General features: G+C 39.0%; 1 protein-coding gene across 2 annotated transcripts in view; it reads left to right on the top strand.

The window, feature by feature from the left end:
• The first annotated feature begins 2,731 nt into the window (after positions 1-2,731).
• The window catches only part of KCNIP4 (potassium voltage-gated channel interacting protein 4), a 404,115-nt gene continuing 379,622 nt past the window's right edge, over positions 2,732-27,224 (top strand). The window contains exon 1 of one of the 2 annotated variants that reach the window (XM_042855423.2): positions 2,732-2,921. In XM_042855423.2, the coding sequence (XP_042711357.1) occupies positions 2,822-2,921 (100 nt within the window). In that variant the 5' untranslated portion in view covers positions 2,732-2,821. The remainder of the gene's footprint in view (positions 2,922-27,224) is intronic. The other variant, XM_005303438.5, reaches the window with a different exon arrangement.

Consider the following 27,224-nt stretch of genomic DNA (forward strand, 5'->3'; position numbering starts at 1 on the left):
ACTATTTACTTAAGATTAAAATACAAAGGATTAAAGAAACAGATACAAATGTTTTTTGTAATGGTTTTGTTTTAGCTTTTTTTTTTAAAGCTAGAACTACTACTGGATTTCAAATTTTTATATTTTAAACTGCATCCTGTGTTTGTGTGTGTGCGCTATTTTTTTTGCAAATGGGTAAGTTTAAGTAACAGATGTAGCTGTATTAGCAAGTGTCTCAAAAGTGAACAGCCTAGCCTGTTCTTTGTTTGCCCCTCTACTACTACTCATGCTGTGTAAAGGCTCTCTCTTGGAGGAGGAGAGAATTCTGCCTCCTTTGTTTTTTAATATTAGAAATATTATAAGACACTGAATTGAGGACTGGCACTCTTAATTTAAAAAACCTAGTAGAATATATTTTGTTATAGGTGATACTTTGATTCATCATACAAGTGAAGGACAAATAAGCAAGGATGGTGTTGCCATTAATTTGCTGGAGTTGAGCTTGGAAGATCTGGATTCAGTGTCCAGCTCTTCTGCAGACTTCCTGGGTGACCTTGGGCAAGTCACTTAATGTCTTTGTGCCTCAGATTCCCCCCCCCCCCATCTGTAAAATGGGGGATAATAATTCTTCCTTTATCTCTTCCATCTTTACAATCTATTTAGACAAGACTGACAAAATTCTTTAGGCCAAAGACACTCTTACTACATGTGTACAATGGGTAGCACAGCATGGACTCAATTTTGGTTGGGGCTTGCAGGTGCTACCCATAATAAGATAGTCCATTAAAAATAACATTCTTATTTTTCAATACAATTTTAACATTTTCAGCAGCCACATTTTAATTAAATAATCCATGGGAATGGATAGACTAATTCATATGTGAGAATATCAGATTATCTCACCCACCTTGTCTCTCTCATATGCATCCAAAATAACTTTGTACCTATCTTTTTTTTTTTATGCACAGCACACAAAGCAACAAAGATTGCCAATCCACCAGTTTAAATAACAAATTAAAAGCCCAAATTCAGCAAGTGTTGGGTCTGTGACTTGTTTGTCCATTACTAGGGTGCCCTGGAAGAAGAAAAGTTTAGCATAAGTGGAACATCTTTAGAAAAGCACCTGCCCTGAGAAAAAGGGAGGTGGGGAAAGAATGTACAAACAACTCAAGGAAAGATGGCTTGAAGAAAGTCAAAGATAAGGTATTTCTTTCAAAATTATTAAGCCTTGCAGCATTTTTGAAAGACAACCAGTGAGGCACTCAGGTGAATCCCTTTTGAAAGGGAGCTCTGTACCTTGGGATTCTCCACAGAATTTTTTTTTTTCTCCTTACCATTCTGGGGGTGGAGAGGAGATCTTCCCCAGCAGATAATACTTGTCAGGTGATAACATAGAGTGATATGTGCTCATCAAACCATTAGGCTTTGTCTACATTAGGGAAAATTAGTACTCGTGTCACATAGTTTGCCATCATCAATGCAATTGCACTGGTGATATACTAGTACTTATACTGTTGCTAACAGCAGCTTAGCTGTCTTAACCATTTTCACAACAAAATGTTAAAAAAATCCTTGATCCTGTTTAAACTAGGGATGAAATTCTGGTCTCACTGAAGTCAATGGGAGTTTTGCCATTGACTTCATCAGGAGCTGGGATTTCAGCCTGCAGGCTTAGATTTATTGCAGCCCTGGCCCGGGCACTGTTGCCCACGGTGCTATAATACAGCCCCAAGTTTTTCTAATGTATGTGCATGCTTAAGCTACACTGTATGTGACAATGCCAATATGATAAGGTGTAATAAAAATGCACCACCATATCTTTTGCTGTGGAAGCACTGTAATTCTATCCCATGGTTAACACACTGTTATTGTGTTGCTGCTGACCATGTGGAAAATACTTTGTATAGCTAATTCTCAACAAACAAACAAACAAACAAACAAAACCACTAAAAGCTTTGCTAGTGAACTCTTTCCCTCCCCCCTCTTCACGCTCCCTTTACCTTTTTCCTTTTTAATTTCTTTAATCTCACAAAGTTGGCTCTAAACATGAAGAAAGATAAAAGGATGAAATGGAACAGGTTTGTACTTTTAAAAAAAATAAAGTGCAAAAATAATTCTCTCTACACTCCAGGAATAAAATATAAATATACTTGGTAGGTACAGCAGTGAATTCATAATCCTTAGGCTCTCTTTTTGACAAGAGAAACTAATTGAAAAGTCCAGTCTTAAGCTACAATATCTGTCTACAATTTGATTTAATTTACAGGAGACTATATAGTACTAGTTTTCTAGAAACACATTTCAAGCCATTCAGATTTAATTCAGCCATCCTGATTATTTTCATGTTCCCATTCTTATTTTGATATGAGGCCTTTTTGTCCCTTAGTGTCCAATGTGAGTCCACGTATTAGTTAGCTTCAGTTACCTAGGCAACTGAATATCCACAACAATGCTACAGTACCAGAAGCACTGGCACAAGAAGCAGCATATTCCCAGATGTCTAGCATCACTCTAGGCATGTCATTTTTACAGGGGACATTTACTCGGTGACCTCCTGGGTCCTTGGGTGATCTGCACTTTACTTCATGCATGGCTGTCTCTCTGTGTCAGAGTGATAACGAGCAAACAGATAATCCTGACAGGCCTGAGTTTATCCGTCTGCCACTTCTGGCCTCTGTTAGTGTAGACAGGATGTATTCTCTCTCTCTCTCTCATTCTCTCCCTCCCTCCCCCCCTCCCCCCTTCTCTTGCAGTAGCCTTCTTAATGTAGTTTAATGGCTTTACAAAGCCAGGCAGAAGAGCACTTTCCTCAGTGGCTGTGGTCGGACCATGACCTCTCACCATGAACTTGGAAGGGCTTGAAATGATAGCAGTTTTGATCGTGATTGTGCTTTTTGTTAAAGTGTTGGAACAATTTGGGCTGATTGAAGCAGGTGTAGAAGGTAAGGGAGTTTATTTCAGTGACTTCTAAAATATTTTTATCATGATCTCTTGTAACAGTGCAAGGGGCACCTGTAACGTAGATGTACGATACTACGTGAGTCACCCAGAGATGGACGTGCACAACAGGAGCTTTGTGACTTAAACGTTACAAGTTGTAGTGATGGTTTTTCTTTTTACAGCAAAAATGTCATTAAAATACTTTCAAGTACTGTACAAATATAAAACCAGATGTTTAGCAAAGACGTTAAGAATTTTAACTCCTTATTCATGTTTATAATCTATAGTTGTAGCAATATTAATAGATCACAAATCAGATTTCAAAATCATTAACATGCAAATAGATTTTATAAAATGATCTACATCTATAAGCACATCATCTGGGCTGGGAGTGTTGTAACCAGCTATACATATTTTATTATAATTGCCAATCTGATTAAACTATCCTTCAATATCGAAGTAAAACAACGTGTTCAGAGGAAATAACTGCAATCCTTGGATTCAAATGAACAACTCTAACATTCACTGAGGGCAGCCAAGTGTATTTGCAAGTTTGTTTTGCTTGATGTGTTTATCGTGGACAATTGTCTGTTAGCCTTATTAACGAAGTTTGTATATAAAACAGTAAACATAAGAAATCAGGTGTTTGCATTTCTTAAGTATGGCTTTTCTGAGTGCTCCTTAGTAAAATATTTGATTATTGTGATCTTGTTCTTAAAGCATAGTTATTCTTTTCATTTAAATAGTTATTCTACCCAGGAAACTGGCTGCAGTGTAGTACACAAATACACAGATATTGTTTCCCAAAATTTTACAAGATCTTAGATTATTTCAGCCATTTCTTAAATATTCCTGTAAGCCTGCATTTTAGACTATACATGTACTTCCACACATACATTTGGGATCTCTGCCTATAAAACTATAATCTGCTCATAGACAAACAAATACAAAAAAATCTCGGCAAAATATATTTGCCAGGCTTAAAGTAATCCTGTGTGTGTAACCCTTTAGAGAAGCTCATTCTTTTCTTCAAGTGATTTTTTTTTTTAAAGAGTGTTAACTGAAAACTGTCTTTTCTCTCATGCTATATATGTTTAGAAATGTGTGGACATAATTACAGCTCTTGAAAATGATGGTATCTCCCACAGATATGTTATCAGATGCATTCTTGTTAAAGCTTGTTTTTGGATGGTGTGTGAGTGCATTAGAGTCCATGAGAATGCATTATTATTGGTATACATAACTGAGACCTTATGCTTTTGAATATATTATATTAGAAGCTGATTTTGTCTTAAACTTGTTAATTACAAAACTGAAATATCTATACTTCAGTATAATGGTAAAAGTTACCTACAGATTGTATTTTGTAAGAGGCTATCATTGTGTTTAGTTGGTATATTTCTATATATTCTGTTTAGGTATGACTGTTGTACCCCAGTGAGTTTCTATGGTAAAATCCACTATTGGTGGTGTGTGTTTGTTTGTTTATTTTATATATAATGGTGGTAATTGGGAGACAGACTATGGGGATAGACTTGCCTCCCAGTGTCTGTAAAATTCCTGTAAGATGTATAAAGGTTTGTAGAACAGCTGACTACTTTGTTACAAAAATCTGGAGTTCAAGGAGAACTGTCCGTCTGCATGTGCACATAATCAGTTTGGTTTTTACTCCTTATAACACAGCTTTCCGGAATGTCAGCTGAAATAAACCATAAGAAAAAGTATAAAATGTATTGCTTTGTGGTATTCAAAGTGTTGTAGGCAACAATATGTATGGAATAAATGCATATTTTGTTGAAATTACTCATTAGTTTTACATATGATTAAATACACAAAAATAGGGCTTACACAGAAAGGATGAATGGATATTGTGTGTTTATTCATGACCGGCAGCTTTACTCCCTGCATGTTTCTCAGACCTGGAAAATGAAGGTTTTGAATGAAGCAAGAGGGAAATTAGTGGTGGTTGTGTGTTTGTGTTTTTTTTTATTTTTGTCAGTTTTACTTGGAGGATTTAAACAATTGTCTGAGGTGTTTTAGATAAACTATATTTAACTACACTCTTGCACATATGTTGCTTTGTGATACATGTATTGCATGTGTAAGTGCTGAAAAGTTCTTAGAACATTTAAAAAAATTAAATCATACACAGTTACAAGCCCATTCATGATGCTTCTATGGTTTTCTAAAAAATTTGATAGTGTCCTTAAAATATTATTCTTCGTGATATGGCATTGATGCCACTTTCATTAGGTGTCATCCCTTTTCTGTGCTCTAGGATTCAACTTTCCTAGTAAGATCTCCTTGCATGTTATATGGAAAACCAATAGCTCATCTTGATTGACATTTGTTGGCTTTCTTTTCACAACACTGAGAGTTGTTCTGTGTTCTCAGATATTTGTAGATCTGTCTGGAAGTAATTATTATTGAATTTAAAAGTAATGGATCCAAACAAGGACACCAAATCAAATACTCCTTTTAACTATGAAGTTCAGAACCATATTTGAACTTCAGAGTTCTCTCCTCCAGATGGAACGGAACAAAACCAAACCTTGGATCTGAACACACTCAAATTTGGGGAAGCTTGAATCTGGATTTGAATTTTGTGATTCAATCAGCTACTTAATCTAGAAGGGTCAAATACTTACCCTATTTTAAATCGACAGCAAAATTCCATTTACTCAACTGGGATTCTGATTTTGTTTTAACTACATAAATACATACATTATTCAGTATCTTTCTCAATATTGTGGTGCGTATCTACTATGCAATGTTTGAATACAAGCCATTATGCAGGAATGTAATTCAATATGAAGGTACTTTTTGTATGCAAAAATGAAGTATTATAATGGCAGAATCAGAATATTTTTTTTATTTTCCAATCTGCTGCACTCACCTAAGTAATTGGATATTTTGAATGGGCCTTTCCAATCATCCTCAGTTGCTGAAAGATTCTGCTGTGATTATAGTAGGAGTATTTCCAAACTAAAAGGAAAGATGTTTTTAAATATGTCTGACAGATATTAAAGGGCGAAACAACGGTATAATTATACAGATCACAGGACTTGATACTTGTAATGACTCTTCAATTGCTTGTGAATTGAACAGGTGCCTACTGTCCTGCTTAGGTGTATCTTGTTGGTGGTTTTTCAAAGGTGAGTATTTACTGTATTGATACACTAATAATGGAAACATTTTAATGTTTTACTAAGGTACAAATTGAAGTTTTAAATGTTCATAATAAACTGCACATGATTGGGGGAGGAGGAGGAGGAGGGAAGGACAGGCTTGATAGATATAAGAACAAGTACATTAAAATATGCTAAAATCTCAAGATATAACAGTAGTCAGGATATCAGTTTATATTTTATAATGTTTGTAGTTTCTTATGAAAGGTGGTAATCTGTGTACAAGTTAAGCAAATTAACCTGATACAGATACAGAAACAAAGTTTTAAATATATATATATTTTCCCCTCTGCATCTAAGACATTGGGCAAATTATTAAAGTTCGGGTGGTCTAATCTGGCTTTTTAAAACAAATATGTAAGAATAAAGTTGACATGCCTTATAAAGAGATCAGCCCCTTCTCAGTTACAAAAATTAAAATGGTTCTCTTAACAGTATGTTGTCAGAATTTGAATCTCATTTCTAAAACTAAATGTATAATAAAAGGTTGTGAAATGACCCTGTTCAATCAGATAAATAATAGAACATACACTATGAGTGTTGATGTGGAGTGAGAAAATACACACACACACACACACACATCAACAGATACCGTTCAAAGCAATAAGTTGACACTAATAAATTTCACCAAGAAATAAAAGCTGGCATAAAGGGTAGTTAATGTTACACTGAAACATGGTTTGTTTCTTATAATTTCCCTGGCTATAAAATGTTAATTTCATGATATCAACAATAGTTTCAAAAACTTCCTCATGAGCCCTGAGAGGGGCAGCAGTAGTTTGCACAGAACTTTACAGCTGAAATTATAATGGAGATAAATCCACTGAATCAGTGGATTGCTGTAAAATGCCAACGTTTCTAACCCAATCTTAATACTGGGTATTTTGATGAATTGCTTTCAGTTGGAAAACAGTGCATGACCATGGATATATAGGGAGTTGCTGAGTGATGTCCTAGTGCTTTCTTTTTAACAAGCACTATGTATGACTGGTAATGACAGTCTCTCTTGAGTTACTTGTGGCTGCTCTGTTTGTTCTGCTCTGAAAACAGCAGCTATGTTCAATGTTTTGTGACCCAAACTGGAGTCTGCTGGGAACTTCAGAGTAATCACACTTCACTGTGATTTCCATGAAAGGAAGTGTGTGTGGAGGGAGGAACTGTCACATCAAAGAATTAATATTGATGAGCACTAGCCTGTAACAATCACACAGGGTTGTGCACCATTCTGCATTTCTTAAGAATGATACTGTACACTCCTCCTTGATGTCAGAGAGTGTTGCATGCATGGATGTTTTAAAATATGGTCCTAAATTAGAATGTGAGTAGACCTAGCTGAATGTGCAATTAGGGAAGTGGGGGGGGGGGGGGGGGGAAATCTTGGACATTTTAAAATTGGCCTTTTTGGTCACTGGCTTAGAAATACTTTGCTACATTATATCATCAGATTTTTCAAGAGAAATTGAACAACAGCTGTTAAAGCAAACCCCTTAACAATACTCAATAGCTGCAATGCAAGCAGTAGATGGAAATCTAATATATTCAATCAAGGAAAATTGTACTGTCTTTGTTCCATACACAATAAGAATAGATCATCTGTACATTTCAGATATTTATCACATTAGAGGTATAAGATTCTGAGGACAATGTCTGAAAACTAGAAATGGGCAAGTGTAAGAAGAGGGGCTAGGTAACTCAGGAAATTAATAATGGGTTCCTTTAACTTGTAGCTCATTGTTATGACTAACATAATGGCTGAGAGTCATTACCTTCTGACAGCTGTTCAATTGCCTTTGTGAAATGTGTTAGTGGCCTCAGTTCAATGCCCAGTGAAGAACTTCCCTCCTGGGACTAATTGCTACTTTTGAAGATGATACTCTGCATTTCTTTAGTGTGCTGCATCCATAGATCTCAAACATGGGTAAATATGTTGTAGATGGCTTCAGCAAATACTGCAAGGGTGTAATAGGTATGGAGCCTGCACCACCCTGTCACCCATCATTGACTGGGCTGGCCAATTAGAAATGATGTACACTGATAGAATAACATCAGGGTACTTACACAGCCATTGCCATGTAATTGATAGTAAATAAAGAAAGTTAAGCTCCTGTGCTGTCAGCCTGATGCTTTTCACAAAGCTAAATATTTAAAACAAATCCCCCCAAAATAATGGGAAGGCATTAAAAACACTTAATCACACGCTGATATGTACCCTGTCGCTAACAGCTTAACTTTCACGTAGGCATGTGGATACTGGGAGAATCTTTTTTCTGGCGCTACTAGAATTATAGTTTCTAAAAGTATCTTGGAATAACATAATAGTGCCCATAGGTGCTGGAATGAGGGGTGCTGCTGCACCCCGTGGCTTGAAGTGGTTTCCATCATATACAGGGTTTTCAGTTTGGTTCAATGGCTTTCAGCACCCCCACTATACAAATTGTTCTAGCACCACTGATTAATTAGTATCAAGCAATTGGTATTACTCATTCATAAATTCTCAGCCAGAAGGGACAGACCATTGTGATCCACTAGTCAGACCTCCTGTATAACACAGACCATTGAGCTTCCCTGAATTAATTTGGTTTGAACTACAGGATATCTTTTTAAAACCCATCCCATCTTCTAATTGATGGAAAATCTACCATAAGCCTTGGTAAACTATTCCAGTGGCTAATTATCCTCACTATTAAAAACGTATGCCTTATTTCCTCTCTGAATGTATCCAGCTTCAGTTCCGGTCATTGGATCTTGTTATACCTTTGTCTGCTGGATTAAACAGCTCATCAGGGTTTTTTCCCCCCCCCACTCCCATGTAGATACTTATAAACTGTCAAGTCACCCTTTAATCTTCTCTTTGTGAAGGTAACTAGATTCAAGTCCCTCTCTTTCACTATGACATGTTTTCCAATCCTTTAATAACTTTCATGGCTCTAAATTTTCCTCTGAACCCTCTCCAGTTTATCAACGTCCTTGTTGAATTACAGAAACTAGAACTGTACGCAGTATTCCAGTGGCACTGGTGCCCAACAGAGGTAATATAACCTCCATACTCTTTCTCCTTATCCCCTGTTCATACATCTAAGGATACTACTGGCCCTTTAAGTCACAGTGGGAGCTCCTATCCAGCTGATTATCCACCATGACCTCAGTCTTTGAGTCACCTCTTCTCAAGGTAGAGGCCACCTCCTGTAAGTACAGCATGCATTCTTTTTCCTAGATGTGTGACTTCACATTTGACTGCACTGAAATGCATATTGCTTGCACCCAGCTTACCAAGCTATCCAGATTGCTTTGTATCCAGTGTGTACCATCATTTTTAATAGCACACTTAAAGTAGCCAATAGTCCAGAGATTGGCTGGGTGTCCATAATACCAGATCTATTCAAAGGCTTTCTAATAGCCCTGTTTTGGGGGGGCACTCGTAACTTCAAAACTGTATTCAAACATCTTTACCAAAAATGCATACTAAATCCGTTTAACACCTACCTATCTCTTACTATTGTGAGGATTTTAATATTGATATTTTTTTACTCATCCTTTAAAAATGTATTTGCCTTAAGTGGAATTTTGCCAGGTTGACTTACAATATATGGGACACAGCACAACCTTATACTGTTTTTATAATAAATTAGATGAAAAGTAAACGCATTGGGGAGAGTCAGAATTATTGTTTAGTACCTTCCAAAGAAAGGTAGAGGCTCTTTTCAGGGAGAATTCAATTATGAATGACCATTGCTATCCTCCTTGTTTCGTTAACAGTAAATGATGTAGCAAGCAGGTAAAACTGAAAGAAATAGAGCTTTACTGAGTATGTTTGAGAGGCTGGTGTTACAAGCCAAGACTCTCTGTTTGTCTGTCCCCAGCTTCTGGTCAGTTCTAACTCCTGATCCTCTTTCTCCAGTTTTGATCGAAATAATTCATTCTTTGAGTGATCTCCTGTGACGGGGTTCTATCCTGTCCCACTGGACAGGAGTGTGCTGGAGAGAGTCCTACATTTTAGTATGTAGGAGCACTTGTATGCTGATGATATTCAAAGTGCCTTCTAACATATCCAGTAGGTCTGGAGACTGCAACCTTTCCTCTGATATGGCCATTGCCACAATTCCATGTGTTCTTAGGATGTCCCAAAACAGATCACATTACAGGTGAACTATTGAAAGGTGCTCTACTTTGGGATACGGTGGAAAGCTTCAGCTAGTGAAGAATGTGGCTATCTATCTCTTAGGCAAAGGAAGTCTGTGTGAACATAAAACATCTGAGTTGCAGTCTGCATCCTGGTGTAATTGAAGGGGTTGGTTATTTTCTGAATAGCCTGGAACCTCTCAGTCTGGGGATAGGCCTCTTCTCCTATTCATACTAGGATTCTATTAAGAACATAAGAACGGCCATACTGGGTCACACCAATGGTCCATCTAGCTCAGTATCCTGTCTTCCAATAGTGGCCAATGCCAGGTGCTTCAGAGTGAATGAACAGAACAGGTAATCATCAAGTAATCCATCCCCTGTTGCCCATTCCCAGCTTCTGGCAAACAGAGAATAGGGACACTTCAGAGCATGGTTTTGCATCCCTGCCCATCCTGGCTAATAACCATCAATAGACCTATCCTCCATGAACTTATCTAGTTCTCTTTTTGAACTCTGTTTATAGTCCTGGCTTCACAACATTTTTTGGCAAAGAGTTCCACACGTTGACTGTGCGTTGTGTAAAGAGAGATTTATTTGTTTTAAATCTGCTGCCTATTAATTTCATTTTTGTGATCCCTAGTTCTTGTGTTACAAGAAGGAGGAAATAATACTTTCTCCCCACCAGGCATGATTTTTATCGACCTCTATCATATCCCCCCTTAGTCATCTTTTGCAAGCTGAAAAGTCCCAGTCTTATTAATCTCTCCTCCTATGGAACGTGTTCCTTATCCCTAATCTTTTTTGTTGCTCTTTTCTATAACTTTTCTGATTCCAATATATCTCTTTTGAAATAGGACAACAAGATCTGCATGCAGTATTTAAGATGTGGGGGTACCCTGGATTTATATAGAGGCAATATATTTTCGGTCTTACTATCTATCCCTTTTCTAATGATTTCCAATGTTCTGTTTGCTTTTTTTTTTGACTGCTGCTGCACATTGAGTGGATGTTTCCACAATGACTCCAAGATCTTTCTTGAGTGGTAACAGCTGATTTAGACCACATCATTTTATATTGCTCAGTGTGTTTCTCATCTCTTTTAGAGCAAGTATGAGAATATCTTGGTTAAAGGGAAGGGTGCGGAACTTCCTGCCAAATTCTTACTGTCTCAGCAAAGCGGCTGCTGCTGCATATACTCTTGACCATTGATTTCCTATTGTGCTACTTAATATGGCACTTAATTTTGTCTTTTGGATTACAAAATGTATTACTTCCAGTCCCAGATGTTGTGCTGCCAAAGGGCACTGTAGGCAGAGGATGTCATATGAACACACTCTTTGTATGTCAGTTTTACTTCTGCTTCCTATTCACCAGGTTGAATTCCATTCTGATTAAAATCTTCATGACGCCTTGTGAGACGCATTTGACTGACATTTTTCTTAGTTTTGGACTATAGCCAGTGAATGCTTATTTTGTCAATGGACGTGGATGGCACAAGCTATGGTGGGTTGGAATTGTACCAATTTTAGGGAAGGCATATCTATCTTCCAGTAGTATCTGTCTAAATGGGCACAATATAAATGTCTTGTTAGAGGCAATAAGAGTAATGGGTTGTTGAGGATTTTTTAAACCATTCTTCAGTTTACAGTATATTGGGCAAAATAGCTCAGTAACTTTTTTTCATATTGTAAGAATATAGTTGTGGTGGAAGAGAAATTGTCCTGTAATTCACCTTGAGTTAATAGATTAAAATGAATCTGAGTAGTAAAATCCAGTCATATTTCTAACTAGTATTGAGTATCTATTACTACTACTACTACTGTTCTTACTGTGCTCTTCATCTATAGATCTCAAAGTGCTTAACAAAGGGAGGCAAATATCATTATTCCCATTTTACAGGTGAGGAAATTGAAGCCCAGCATACTAAAAAAATAAAAAATCCACAAGCATGTAGGGACAAAATCAGGATGGTTAAGGCACAAAATGAGTTACATCTAGGAAGAGAGAAGTCATTAAGAGGTTCTTTAAATACCGTTGAAACAAGGGAAAGATGAAGGCAAGTGTAGGCCCTTTACTTAGTGGAGAAGGAGAGACAATAACTGACATTGAGAAGCCTGAGGTATTTAATGCCTATTTTACTTTTTCCATAAAAAGGTTAATGGTGGCAAACAATTAATAAGGGGGAATGAATGCAAGTCAAAATAGGGAAAGAACAGGATAAAAATACTTAGATAAATTAGATGCATTCAAGTTGGCAAGGCCTAATGCAATTCATTCTAGGGTACCTTTAAGGAACTAGCTGAAGCAATCTCAGAACTGTTAGTGATTACCTCCATACAGGATGTATCCCAGAGGACTAGAGAAGGGCAAACAGAGCACCTCTCTTTAAAGGGGAAGGGGGGCAAAGAGGAGCCAGGGAATTATAGATCTATCAGCCTAACCTTGATACCTGGAAAGATACTGGAACAAATTGTTCAACAGTCTGTAAGCTCCTAGGGGTTAATAGGGTTATAAGGAATAGCCAGCATGTATTTGTCAAGAACAAATCATGCCAAACCAACATAACGTTTTTTTCTTGATAGTGTTACTGACCTAGTGGATGGGGGAGGGGAGCAGTAGACATAAAATACCTTGGTTTTCAGTAAGATTTTTGACACAATCCCACATAACATTCGAAACGTAGTCTAGATGAAGTTAGTGTACCAGTGCACAGTTGGCTCAAAGATCAAAAACCATAGTTATCAGTGGTTTGCTGTCAAAATAGGAGGGCATATCTAGTGGGGTCCTGCAGGTCTGGGTCTGGTACTAGCCTGGGTCTGGTACTAGCCAATATTTTCATTAATAACTCTGTTAATCAACTGGAGAATATCCTTAACTTGAAGATGACAACAAGGGGAGGGGTTGCAACCACTTTGGAGGACAAGATTAGAATTCAAAATGACCTTGACAAATTGGAGAGTTAAACTGATAGCAGTAAGATGAAATTCAGTAAAGACAAGTGCAAAGTACTTCACTTAAAAAGGAAAAATCAAATGCAAAACTACAAAATGCTAGATCACATCTGCAGCTTCTCTCCTATCCAGTAAGCCCTGGCTGAATAATTGGCTAGGCAGTAATACTGCTGAAAAGGATCTCGGGATTATAGTGAATCACAATCAAATATGAGCCAGCAATGTGATGCAGTTGTGAGAGAGGCTAATATTTTGGAGAGTATTAACAGGAGTATTGTATGTAAGACACAGGAATCAACTGTCCCACTTTACTCAGCAATGGTGAGGCCATAGCTGGAGTTTTGGTGCCATGCTGTAGGAAAGATGTGGACAAATTGGAGAGTGTCCAGAGGAGAACAACAAATGATATAAAAGATTTAGAAAACATGATACATGTGGGGGAAAAAATTGGGCGTGTTTTTTCTTAAGAAAAAAGACTGAGGGAGTATTTGCAAGTCTTCAAATATGTTAAGGGCTGTTTTTAAAAGAACAGATAATTTTTTTTCTCTGGCCACTGAAGGCAGGACAAGAAGTAATGGGCTTAATCTGCAGCGATGGAGATTTACATTAGATATTAGGAAAACCTTCCTAACTGTAAGGGGAGTTAAGCACTCAAATGCGCTTCCCAGGAGGTTATGGAAGCCCTGTTGTTGGAGGCTTTTTAAGAACAGGTTGGATAAACCCCATCAGGGATGGTCTAGGTTTACTTGGTCCTGCTTCAATGCAGGGATCTGGAGTTGATAGCATCTTGATAGCATCCCATCCAGTCCTGCATTTCAGTTAGCCTAAGTAGCTTTCATTGATTCATTCAAAGACTTTAAGAGCAGAACGAACACTAGATCATCTCGTTAGACCTTGTATATCACAGATCATTAACTCTCACTAATTATCCCTGTATTGAGCCCAGTAACTTATTTGACTAACTCATATCTTCAAGAAATGCGTTGAGTCTTGATTTTGGAGACTTTAAGAAATGGAGAATTCACCACTTACCCTGGTAGCTTGAGCCAATGATAGTCATTGTTAAAAACCTCTACCTAATTTCTCACTTGAATTTCTGACTTCAGCTTCCAGCCAAGTTGACTTTCTCTGCTAGATGAGAGCTTTTTTAGAACCCAGTATTTTCTCCCAATGATGGTACTGATACACTGTAATCAAGTCACTTCTGAATCTTCTTGGATAAGCTAAATAAATTGAGCTCTCTAAGCTGCTCACTGTAAAGCATTTTCTCCAGCACTTGAATAATTTTTGTGGCTCTCTTCTGCACCATCAAACTTTTCGCCATCTGTTCTTAAAATACAGACCTCTGACATGTAAGCACTGCTGTCACATTCTGGGGTACAATTCAGGCCCATGAGGGGTTATTACTGCCTGCCCTGTAACCCTGGGTGCCTTAAATGCTCTGCTGCCATGGCCTATAACCTGTACACCTATAGCTAGCAGACAAGCATGCACTGAGGGCAGGTCTACATTTACCTCCAGAGCGATCGATTCAGCAGGGATCGATTTATCGCTTCTACTGATAAATCGAGCGCTCTCGCATAGACTCTGGTACTCTACCGGAGCGAGAAGTGCAGGCGGAGTCGACGGGAGAGCGTCAGCAGTTGACTTACTGCGGTGTATATCTATTACTGGTTGCAACTGCCCTCTCTTTGCCCATAGTGAATGTAATCATGTCATAACTGTTCCCTTGGTAAGCACCATCTTCCAGTCCAGTTATTAATTCATCTGTATCGTAATTAAGTCCAAAATAGCTATCTCATGTTTGGTGCAGTACCTCTTGTTTTAGAAAATTATCTGTAATTCTGAATGCATATGGATTAATGGGCTTTTTAAATTATTACAGAAGAACATGTTGGTGGGGGTCTGTTATACAGACCCTGACCAGTGTTTCCTCCCATGCTTATGAGATCCATAATTCTAAAACAGATAATGGTGTCTTTAACATAGAGTGGCACCCCCACACTTTTTTCTTTTACTCACTCTGGGCTTTCTGACTAGGTTATAACTGAGGATTTTCACACTCCAATCATGTGAGCCATCCCACCAGGTTTCAGTTATGCCAATTATATCAAATTTCTTTTTTCATAAGAATCTCCAGTCACACTTGCTTGTTACCCAGACTCCTAGCATTGCTGTATAAGCAACTGAAAAATCTCTTCACATTCTTTGTCACACTGGTTTAAGTTGCTCATGACATGCTGAGTTTGTACTGAATTTGCTTTCTTAGTGCCCTCCTGTTCCTCTGTTTATGTGGTTCACTTCTGGCTGCTCTAGCTAGTCTCTAGCTCAGAGACTTAGCACCCCTAACTGTGAGATGCAGGCTGTTCTGTTTATGGAATGTGGCCCTTGATCCACAAAACAAAAACCTTCAGCTTCACACTAGTCATACAGCCAACCATTCAGCTCCCACCGTTTTCTGCCTCCTCTGTCTGAGACTACCACTTGGACTTCCCTCTTCTTCAGTTCTCTTCCAAGCTCCCTGAAGTCTTCTGTAATCTTTGTATTTTCAAGTGATGCTGAATCATTGGTTCCAATAGATCATCCTCAGTGGAGACTTACCAGACAACTTCATAAACCTGTCCAAACTTGGGGCTTACGTCTCATTTTTTTGCTCTGGGGATGCAGCGCACCACCATCTTGTCCTTGTGGCCCTTACTGTATTCTCTGACCACTCTTCTTAATATGGAGTCACCAATGACCACTGGTTGCCTTCTTAAGATAGTAGAACAGCTTCTCTATAGCTGCTTGCTTCATACAGCAAGGACCATCCATCAGATATGTCCCCAGTAGCTTTCTGCTCCGTTCTTTTGGGGACAGTTTCCTCAGTAACTGACTCGCTGGGTACCTGATAATGATTCAGTTCTTCTAGACGGATTGAATTTCTCCTTGCTGTCTTTCCCCCTCTTGGTTCCAGATCACCAGTGTGATTTCTATTCATTTTCTCTCTCTCATATGCCATTATCACTGATCTTTCCTCTTGTGGTGTCTGAGGTAAAGTCTTCTGAATGTGGTTGTCAATTAAATCTTTTTCTTTTCTTGATATTGTTCAGTATTGAAAACACTGCTTCCAGGCCATGTATCTTCCCCTCCACTATCACACACATCTTGCACTTTGTGCACCAGAAATCTCTCCCGGCAGAATGGAAAACATAGGATATCTAAGGCAAGTCACGGATGTAGTTCCTCCTTGTCCATATTCACACCTGGTGCAGAGCCATACCTAAAACAAAAGGAACTACAGTCCCTTTACAAACTGCTTCCTGAACTTCTTTGTTGCTTCTGTTCATCTAAGCTCAGAAGCTTGCCTGCCAACACCATAGCTCTTAAGTCCAGAAGGAACTATTATGATTGTCTAATCTGACCTCCTGTATAATATAGGACTTCACTGAACTAATACGCTGTAGTGCAAACAGGAATCATTTGGAAAAACCTCACATGTTGACTTAACTGCCGGTTATGGAAAGTCCACCTTGAGCCCCTGTAAGTTGCTTCAGTGATTTGATTACCCTCACTCTTCTATTTAAACAAAAATTGCGCCTTGTTTCCAGTCTGAATGTATCTAGCTTCAAGATCCAGCCTAAGGAGCCACAGAGAAGTGCAGTGACTTGCTTGAGGTCACCTAGCAGATCAGTGACAGAGCTAGGAATAGAACCTTGGTCTCTTGAGTCTCAGGCCAATGCTGTATCCACAAGGTTGCATTGCCTCCCAACTTCTCCGTCTGCTTTTTTAGGCTCAGAGAGAACCTCTGTTTCTCCTTAATTCCTTGGGTTTTTCTAATAGATTAAAGCTGACCAGTCTATTCATCCTTCATCTTGTTGCCTGCCCAGAACTGGGCCTGAGATGGCAAACAGGGGGTTCATCGCCCGGTGTGCTTGGCACCAATAAAGACACCGAGGGGAGAAAGCAAGCCAAGTTTATTTCAGAGCTCTGAAATGGCACTAGGAGACTAGCATGTCTCAAATCCAGTGCAACAAATACAAACAACTTTTACCTTTTATACTCCAAACTGTTTACATACATCTCTTTGTCTGGCTGTTTCCCCTTACCCCTCCCTTCCAGACAACTGTTACAATAAACTCTACATAAGCTTGTGAGAAGACTTTCCCAGTCTTTGCGACCTTGGATTAGACGCCTGCAAACTAACTACCCCTCCTTTCCCTCGCTTCTTATCTCTATTCTTTCTGCTAGTGTGAGTGAAACTGCAGCCATCTGCTAAAACGCTGACATTACATTTCTGCTTCAGCCTACTTCAGAGCATGTAAACAGTTAGCATAGAAGTAGGTGAGAGTTCCCAAGATGGAGTCACTGTGGTTCAGGTAGGCCCAGAGCAAAAGAGTTTCATCGACACTTTTGGCCTTCCGCTCTCCCAAGTTACCTGGTAGCTATGCCTAGTGACACCAACAATCTGATTGTCCTCAGATATTTTTTACGTCAAAAATATATTTGACACAGCTGTGAAAGATTTACTCGGCCATAGGGCATACTTTCTAAATGTTTATAAAAGCAGAGTCTGCCACTTGTGTGATTCCTTCCTTTGAAGTCTGAAACTTATTTATATTTGAAAGATGTGTGATGTGCTCTTGAAAATGTTTGTCACTGCAGATCTAACAGCAACCTTAAGGATAATAGGTGTGTCAGAGGCCTAGTTTCCTCCATCTTTTTTTTTTTTTTTTTTGGCAGAGGGGAAGTGTTTATAGTCTAACACAGAATTTATTTCAAAAGGAGCAACTACAACAGCGTCATCCCTAGTTCTTTTAATTAACCTAAAGTACTGGATGTCATTTTACAGCCCAAGGACCTGATTGTGCACCAAGGAAGTAAATAGGAGTTTTGCCAAAACAATGATTCAGGTTTGAAAAATGACTCTTAAAAATGACAGTGGGCTTCTGTGCTTGTCAATGATTTCCATATCCAGTTTTCTCCATTTATGGGGCTGTGCTGGAATGGAAAATTAAGTGCCACATTTGTAAAGTCCAGCTAGAATGTGAAGGTGAAGCTGGGTTCTCTTATCTCATTAAATATCACCGGTAGAAAAAGCAACAACCTCATGGTCTTCAGATTGTGGCCTCTTTTTTAAACCTGGGTAATTCTGAGGTAAATTGGATTACATAGGTGTAAATAACTTATCAGTGGGGTTAAGGTTACCATATTCAAACATTTTAAAAAGAGGACACTCCACATGGGCCCCGGCTCTGCCCCAACTCCGCCCCTTCCCCGGCCCCACCCCTTCTCTGCCCCCATTCCAACCCCTTCCCCAAAGTCCCTGCCCCAACTCTGCCACCTCCTCTGAGCACCCCGCATTCCCCCTCCTCCCTCCCATTCTGATCTTGGTTGGGGGTTGCTAAGTGCTTCCCTGCTCCCCACTCGCCCTGCAGCCTCTATGCCCCTGCCTGCCCTGCTCCGCCTCACCCTGCAACCTCTGCACCCGCCCACCCCTGCGGCCTCTGTGCCCCCTGCACCCCCTCGCCCCTGCAGCCTCTGCACCCCCTGCCTGCCCTGCTCCTCCTCGCCCTGCAGCCTCTGCGCCCCCCGCCCCTGCAGCCTCTGTGCCCCCTGCTCCCCACTTGCCCTGCAGCCTCTGCGCCCCCTGCCTGCCCTGCTCCTCCTTGCCCTGCAGCCTCTGCGCCCCCCCGCCCCTGCAGCCTCTGTTCCCCACTTGCCCTGCAGCCTCTGCGCCCCCTGCCTGCCCTGCCCCTGCAGCCTCTACACCCCCCCGCCGCCTGCCCTGCTCCCCCCCCCGCTCACCAGGCAGAGGGAGAGCTGCAGGCTCCAGGTGGACTCAAACACTGCCGCGCTGCTCTGTGGGGGAGGAGGGAGCGGGGGAGGGGGAGGGACTGGGACTCTGGCTGCTAGACGCCCCAGTGGCTGCGAGCGGCTTTCAATCAGGCCAGGCATCCAATCAGCCATGCTGCACTCTGCATGAGGGGAAGGGGGAAATCCCAGACATTTCTACTTGATTAGAAATCCCCCCCCCCCCCCCCGGTCGGCCATTTAAAGCTGAAAAACCCGGACGGATGGTAACCCTAAGTGGGGTGCCACATGTGTAACTGAGGGCAAATTATAGCTCTGCAAGTGAAGCTTACTTAACAGTGCTGATTGAGAAGAAACAGAATCCAGCTCATTCTGCCACAGCTCTGTATTGCTAAAACAAGTCGTGCTTTTTTTGTTAAATATATATCACTAAAACTTGTATTCAGAGTCACTTCTGCAACTGGGAAGTGAATCTGTTCATGAGAGGGTGCCATTTTTATATCACTCTTAAATATCTTTCTACAGCTAAACCTGATTGAAATATTACTGTTCCTTTTGCTTCTTTGCCTGCCTTATCTTTGAGAATAGATCTAACCAATCTAAACAAGTAAAACACAATGGTTTCTGGGTGCTAATAATTCTTAGTTCAAGCTAATAATTAATAAAACTGGGGCATTTCTTTTTAAAAGACATCCAGCCTGGGTTAAAAAACTTGAGTGATGGATAATCTATCATATTACTTGATAAACTGATCTAATGGTTAATTACCTTTTGCTATTAAAAACGTGAGCCACATTTCAGTTTCAATTATTTTAGCTTAATTTTCTAACCATGGGATTTTACTATGTCTTTGCTAAATTAAAATGCTGTGTAGCATCAGGTATCTTCCCTATGTAAGTTTGTTTGTTGTTTTTAGACCAGGATCAAGCCACCTTTTAATCTTCTCGTCAATAAACTAAATAATTTGAGCTCTAGTAGTCTCTTATTTTAAATCATGTTTTCTAGGCCTCATCATCCTTTTAGCTTTCTTCTGAACTCTCCTTAACACTTTAAACAGAATGTTGAAAAACTTGACACCAAAACTGCACTGGTGTCTTAAAACTAGTCTCATCAGTACCAATACGCAGAGATAATATCACCACCCTGCTACTACTCAATTCAGTAAAAAGAAGAGGAGTACTAACACGGCTACTATTATGATACTCAATTCTGTGTTAATGCATCCAAGGATTGTCAGCCTTCTTTACACTTTCAGGTAAAATATGTCTGCGTGTATTCTTTCTATGCAGAGCTGTAGATAAGTCCAAATTCTACTGTTTCTTTAGGAGAACCCATTAGGAAATCTTTGGTTATTGAAATTACAGTGTTAGGTGTGTGACTTTCTGCAGTGAAGTCTGATATGATTAGTACAAGTGTTCAGCCTCCTCTACTTTTTATCTGTTTTAAAGGATTTTAAATTAACCTGTTTAATATCATACCATGAAAGGTGAAATAAAGCATTGAATTAGAAGAGCTGCTTTAAAATACTCTCCCACTGGTGACTGGATTCTCTAACCAATTTTCAGAGAATCTTCTCTTATGGCAATTTTGAATATTGGTGATCAGACTTTTTTTTTATTTTATTTTTTTCTTATCATTGGAGGGAGGACACACGTTTTTTTTCTTTACTCTCCCTTCTCAAAGGAATACATAATATTTTAGAAAGTGTACTTCAGGTGGTTTGGTGAGTAACATTAACCAGCAAGCTATGGTTTAGGTAGTCTTGCTCAACATCATAGTAAAGTAACAGGGTTATTTTGTTGTAGAGATTAACCAGCAGGGAAGTCTAGTTTTGATTGGAATAGGACACAGCTCTTTAACAGCTGGGGAAAGTATTTTCCAAAACAAAATCCAGCAGTTCAGAGTGAGGGATGTTTGTCCAGTGGCTTCCCAATGCTATGCAAGAAGCCTGGGTTTAGATTTCTGGTCTCATGATCTGTAGAAGGTCATCTGGAGCTGGGAGCATTAGAATCATAGAATATCAGGGTTGGAAGGGACCTCAGGAGGTCATCTAGTCCAACGCCCTGCTCAAAGCAGAACCAATTCACAACTAAATCATCCCAGCCAGGGCTTTGTCAAGCCGGGCCTTAAAAACCTCCAAGGAAGGAGACTCCACCACCTCCCTAAGGAGGAGACAGTGTTATGGAGACAGGACATACTCCCTCCCCCAAAAGCTTATTTTCCATTTCTCTATGCTAGTGTAAGGAATCCTCCTCAGAGACCATTTGAATGATCCAAAAGCAGTAGATGCAATGCATAAGTTAACTGAGCTAAAGCATAGTCTCCCTCAGCTGTCAAAAATAGTAGCATTTATACCCTCTCTCTGGTCTCAATCTTGTTTAAATCCTTCAATTAACCACCCATCTTTTTTTAAGAGTACTTCAAAATATGTTTTCACGGTAAGAATAAATGGATAAAACAGAATTGGAGCTACTAGACTGAATGTTTGAAGTGCAGTGTTCCAAGAAAATAACTTTCCAAAAGCTGTAAAACATCTCATTTAATAAAAAACATACAGAGAAACAACCCCCTCCAACATCTCATATCTCTGGTCAAAATGGCTTGTCTGACAAACAAAAAAAATCCTCTGGCAGGTGACTGCATATAACAAATCTCAGGAAGAAAGGATATATTTTGATGTAGAAGAAGGGGGCCTTAACATGTTAAAGCTGCAACTATCTTTCCCATGAAGACACTATTTTTGGCTCCATAATTAAGTGGTTTCCATTAAAATCCAGCCATTTCCCACTCTAGTGATTTAAAGCTAACACCATATTCCCTGATAACTTCAATTTATTGCAAGTAGCAAATAACAGTTGTAATGGTGGATATTGTAAGCCAGCAGTTTATTTGCATTAATTTCTGTATGACAGTATTTTGGTGACTGCTCAGTATGGTGGTGATATCGATGTGAAAAAGAGGAGGTTTTTTCCCCCCAGTCTGTAATGTGTGATGCATGTTAAAGGAATTACTTTATAATGGAATATCTTCCTAGAGTAGATGAATAAAGAAACAATCACAAAAAAGCACTCTCCAGACTGTTATAGCCGTACTGTTAGTAAACAACCATACTTTGGTTTTTAACTCTTAATTTTCTTTTCTGTTCTTTCTTTAGCATTATCAAACTGTGTGTGGTATTTTATAGCTCTTGTTTTCAGCATCCTCTCGTGTTATTTCCCCCCTTCTTCCCCCCCCCCCCCCACACCTTGGGTACATATAATTTTACAACAATTTAGTGCTATAATCAACAGATTAGGTTTCTCCCTGTATTCTGTTCTGTGAAGATTCTGCAAGTTTATACAGTAGAGCCAAGTTCTAATTTGTCTTCTCTTTTCATGCTCAGTGTAATTATGAGAATGTCATGTCTGGTCTTCTGTTTAGTTTTTCCACTCACATGGTATTATATATAAATGGCATTTGTTGCCATTTACAAAAGCTGGCCTTGTGTTGTGAATAAATAACATGTGCAATAGAGCTTTCTGGTAAAATATGCATTTTGGATTTATTATGCATAATATATAATTAAATGGTGTTCTGATTAAGGCCTCAGCTGTGGCAGAAGAACTCAATATTTTCTCAATAGAAGTAGAATCAGTTTTTACGAGTTTTGGAAATTCTCCCTGGATTTACTCTGCATATTTAAAGGCGGTGGAGGAAGTATGGCATATGTCCTAATTTAAATTTGCTGTGAATAAATCTATATATTCTAAAGTTAGGAACTGCTTAAAAGTTGTGGTCACAATGTACCATATTGATTTCAACCCTTTTTTCCTATTAAAATCAACTGAGATTCCTACTTTAAAACTGATACTCCTAATATAGCCACCCATTTCCACTTTGTATGTGAAAGGTGAAAATACTGACATGATAAATCAAGGAATCACATATATTAATGACAAAACACACACTAACCATAGCGGTACCTTAGTTAACTTAAGCATTAGTACTCTGTGATAGAACAACACAAGGAAGATTACAGCAAACAATGTAGAAAATCCTCAGGAAATTTACAAATATGGACGTATGTAAGCATGAACTATAAGACTTTTACCACATATTGAAATCAAGCTGTGGCTACCATACATAGTTGTATCCTGAAATGTAAAATATTAAAATAGCGAATTAACAATAGACTACAATCTGCGCATTTATATACTTAAGTTATCCTGAAGCAAAGAGCTACAATAGACCGAATATCTCATCCAAGACATTGACCATTGGCATACTCCATACCATTGTTGTCTCTGGGTAAGACTTCAACTCATACATTAGCAGCCAGGAGCTGACAAGGTAAGATTGTAGTAAGTTACAGTAATAGAGCCACACTGGCATGCACTTATCTTAAATTTAATCTAAGGAATCTATCAATGCTTGAGTTAATGCTAAAGTGAAACTAAAATAAAAGGCTCATTGATCAGGTGAATGCTAACTTTCAAAAAACAATATTCTTTAAGATGAAATTATTTTCTATTGCTTTTAAATTATTTTTCAGTTAGTGTAGCTTTAAAGCACAAATACTTGATACTCGAGTTACATTAACCATCTTTTTAGTTAAGCCATATTTCTAGACATGGTGTTCTCCTTGATTTGCAGTAGTGCACAAACGATGATGTCATCAAAAAGATAATTGACAATTTCTGTTCCATTAGATAAACAAGAACAAGATGTGACCAACAAAAAAAGGAAAACAATAGTAGATATATATATATATATATATAAAATGGGGAAATAATGACAGGAAGGGACAGGAAGCTGAAGTGACTGCAGCTATCTCAGCTATGATAAACAGGGTTAACCCATTCAATGATTGCTCTAAATACTTAAAATATCTGACTGTGTAGTCAGGATGGCTGGGTTGTAGGATGGATATAGTAGATACTTTGGTGCCTTCCCCATATATATTCATGCAGCTGCCCCTCTGTCCCTCTTATGGGTGGCTGATGACTGCTTGTTGCTGTCAACAAAGGAAGTGCCCATCTTTGCAATATGACCTTTGCTGAGGTTTGTTCTCCTCCCCACTTCAGTACTGGCCTTGGTATAATAGACACTCTGGAAAAGGGATGGATGCTTGAAGACATAAATGAGACTGTTTTAGTCTGTTTTATCATGTGATATGTGGATCGTATTGTTTCATCTTTATAGACGGAATTCAATTCCTATCCATTAGACTTTCTATATAGAATTAGGGAGTAGCATACCTTTTCAGAGTAAAAGCTAGTACAGATTATACTCGGCATCTTGTATAACTTCTGCAAAGAAAAACTTGATTATAATTTTTTCTACCATTCACATTAGGAAACCAGCATGTCTGAAAGATTTATAGACATCTAACAGTTACTCAGAGAAAAACCTTGCTGACAATTTGAATTAGTACAACAAAGCTCATAAAGATATGATACTCATATACAGCAATGGAGTATATTAATATAGGGGAAATAACACATTTAAAATTGAGTTTCTTACATGAAATATATTCACTTTAAAAGTGTAAAAACATATTCATAGTTTCTATACAGCTTGAAATTTGTTTCTTTTCAGAGTATGCAAACTACCATTTTGAAAATACATTGTGTAGCAGAAACTCCTTTAGCAAAGCACTAGAAAATGTTAACTCTACATGGTGGTTTTTTTGTTGTTGTTGTTGTTGTTGTTTTTAATATGATTAAAATTGGTTTTAAAATGCCATTGTCACTGTTTCAGGGCAACTGCACCTTCTCCATGCTCAAACCACTTACAGGTTTCTGGTTCCTAGCTGTCACCTTTATTGGGTGGAGACTTGTCTCTCTGCTTCCTGACCAGGGTTCTAAAGACTGCATTGCTCCCTGAGCTGCACTGTGATATCCCTAAAAGGCAAGTGCTTGTGCTTTGCTTTGCTTTCTCTCCAAGGGCTATGACCAGTGTGTTGTTGGTAGTTACAAGTGACCCCACAGCTCTTTTTCTGAGCAAGCACTTTTAGTCTTAGGTAAAAGCATTTTAGAGAACAAACATGCACACAAATAAAAGTTCCTATATACATGCTTAACAGAGGTCACATAAATCTTTGGGGATGTTAGTAGGTCCAGTCCTTCCAACCCTTTCACAAGGATTGGGGTTCTCACTTGGACAGAAAGTCCTGTCCATTTGCTGGATCAGAAAGAAGGTTCTCAGTCAGCTTAAACTCAAGCTGTTTATCCAAAAGTCCTTTCCTTGTCTGTCTGGTCTCTGGAGAATTTAGTCAGAAGTAATATATGTGAGCCTCCCAGTGAAGGATACCTCCCTGGGAGAGTTACAACCTGATTGATTTGCTTTAATTATCACCCGCTGTTTTTATTTCCTGGAGGAGCTGTGGTAATCCCCCCCATGAAGTAGAACATAATCATACATAAACCATTCATTTAAAACAGTGGACCCTAAAGATCTTGCAAGTGGTTGCTATATCTGTCACAACCATTATGACTTTGCTGTAGGCCTTTTTATGTGGGATGTAGAACATACTCCAGGAATAATTTAAAAAAAAGAGTAGTCAAATGCCCTGCGATGGGCCCAAGCTTGAAGACTGCCCTAAATATGGAACAACAAATAGCAGCTTAGGACTCAATTCAGTGGACCTGCCACACACAGAATGTTTGTCTAAAGCTGCAGGAAACAGATCTCTGCAAATTTGCTAGACATACACTGACTGAAGTTTATTTTTTTTCCATTGTGAAAGATTCTGCTGGATTGAGACAGATTCTCCCTTGTCTTATGCAACAACCAAGTAGGGGAAAGACATTGGTGGCAGTAATAAGAACAGAACACAAGGCTGAACATGCTATCTGCAGTTTTTTAAAAAGTGTATTAATGAATCCTTTACAGGCCAACTGCCTATTCATTATAATTAGGCAGATTAGCAATGGTAATTAGCTGCTAAAGTACTTATTTGGCTCCATTCCTATAATTTCTGAAAGCCTCACAATCTTTAATGCTTTAACCTCACAACACCCCTGTGAGGTAGTGAAATACTGTACACCCCCATTTCACAGATGGGAAGCTGAGGTACACAGAGACTAAGGGTACATTTACAAAGCATTTGGAAAGTGTAATTCCCAGTTTGGTAGACATACAGGCCCTAGCTCAGCTTGAGCTAGTGCCTAAAAAAATAGTGTGCCCCCATGGCCACAAGCTAGTCACCCAACTACAGTTGCGCCCATTGAATTGCGCTTTGGCACATATTTGGGTGGCTAGCCCGAGCTGCCACTGGCACTTTTTTTGTGCTAACTCAAACAGAGCTAATGCATGTATGTCTACCTCAGCTGGAAATTACATCTAGCTGCTGTGCAGACACCCTAAGTGATTTGCCCAACATGTCACAGGAAGTCTGGGGCAGCAGAAGGAATGCAACCCTATCTTCTGAGTCTAAGGTTAGTACCTTAAACACTGGACCACCCTTTCTTTTTTGGGATGGGGTATCGTGGTAAAGGTGGGCTTTAAGAATTGTTCTTAAAGAGACAGGATAGTAGTTATTTACAGATGGACTAAACTGCAGAGCTTGATAGTTTCATTTTTTTCAAAGTTTGAGTATGTTTGGATTTTATTTCAACCCAGACAAGGGGGGCAGCCACAAAGTCCAGCTCTGGATCTGAATTGTACCAAAGTTAGGGGATGTTTGGATCTATTGCTTTTGTTCAGACTCATTGGAAACTGGGTATTTTTAGTGTAGTGCTTTTGTATGTTGAACAGTGTTTTCTGTCAGGTTCCTGTTCTTGTTGTTGATTTAAAACATGAGGAAATTTGGGTAGGGTGGTTTTTTGTTTGTTTGTTTGTTTTGTTTGTTTATGGGAGTGTAGTAAAGTGCAATATCGAAGTTCAGAGTTGTCGCTTTGAGTCATATCATTTTTTTGACGGTATGGAATGATCTGCTTCAGTGCAACACTTTCTTGCCATATTGATTTAATCGAATATGAAAGAGGAACGTAAGCAATTTACTTTTGGTGCACAAACTTAGTTTGATTTTGAGCAAGCTATGGCTCTAAGTGACCCATTCAATAACTTGAAAACCAGAAAGGATGTTAAAAAGTAGACAGTTATTCAGAAGCAGTTGTGAAGTTAGAACTGTCTTAGAATCAATAGTTAGCTTTTTTTTTTTTTTTCCCCCCCTTTGCAGGGGGGTTGTGGAGAGCAGGGGAGGGGAGTGGGGTGCCATGTGTGAGAGAGAAGGGAAAAATAATCAGTTGATGTGATAGGCTTTAATGGA

Source organism: Chrysemys picta, chromosome 5 (genome assembly GCF_011386835.1).
Source record: "Chrysemys picta bellii isolate R12L10 chromosome 5, ASM1138683v2, whole genome shotgun sequence".
Taxonomy (NCBI): domain Eukaryota; kingdom Metazoa; phylum Chordata; order Testudines; family Emydidae; genus Chrysemys; species Chrysemys picta.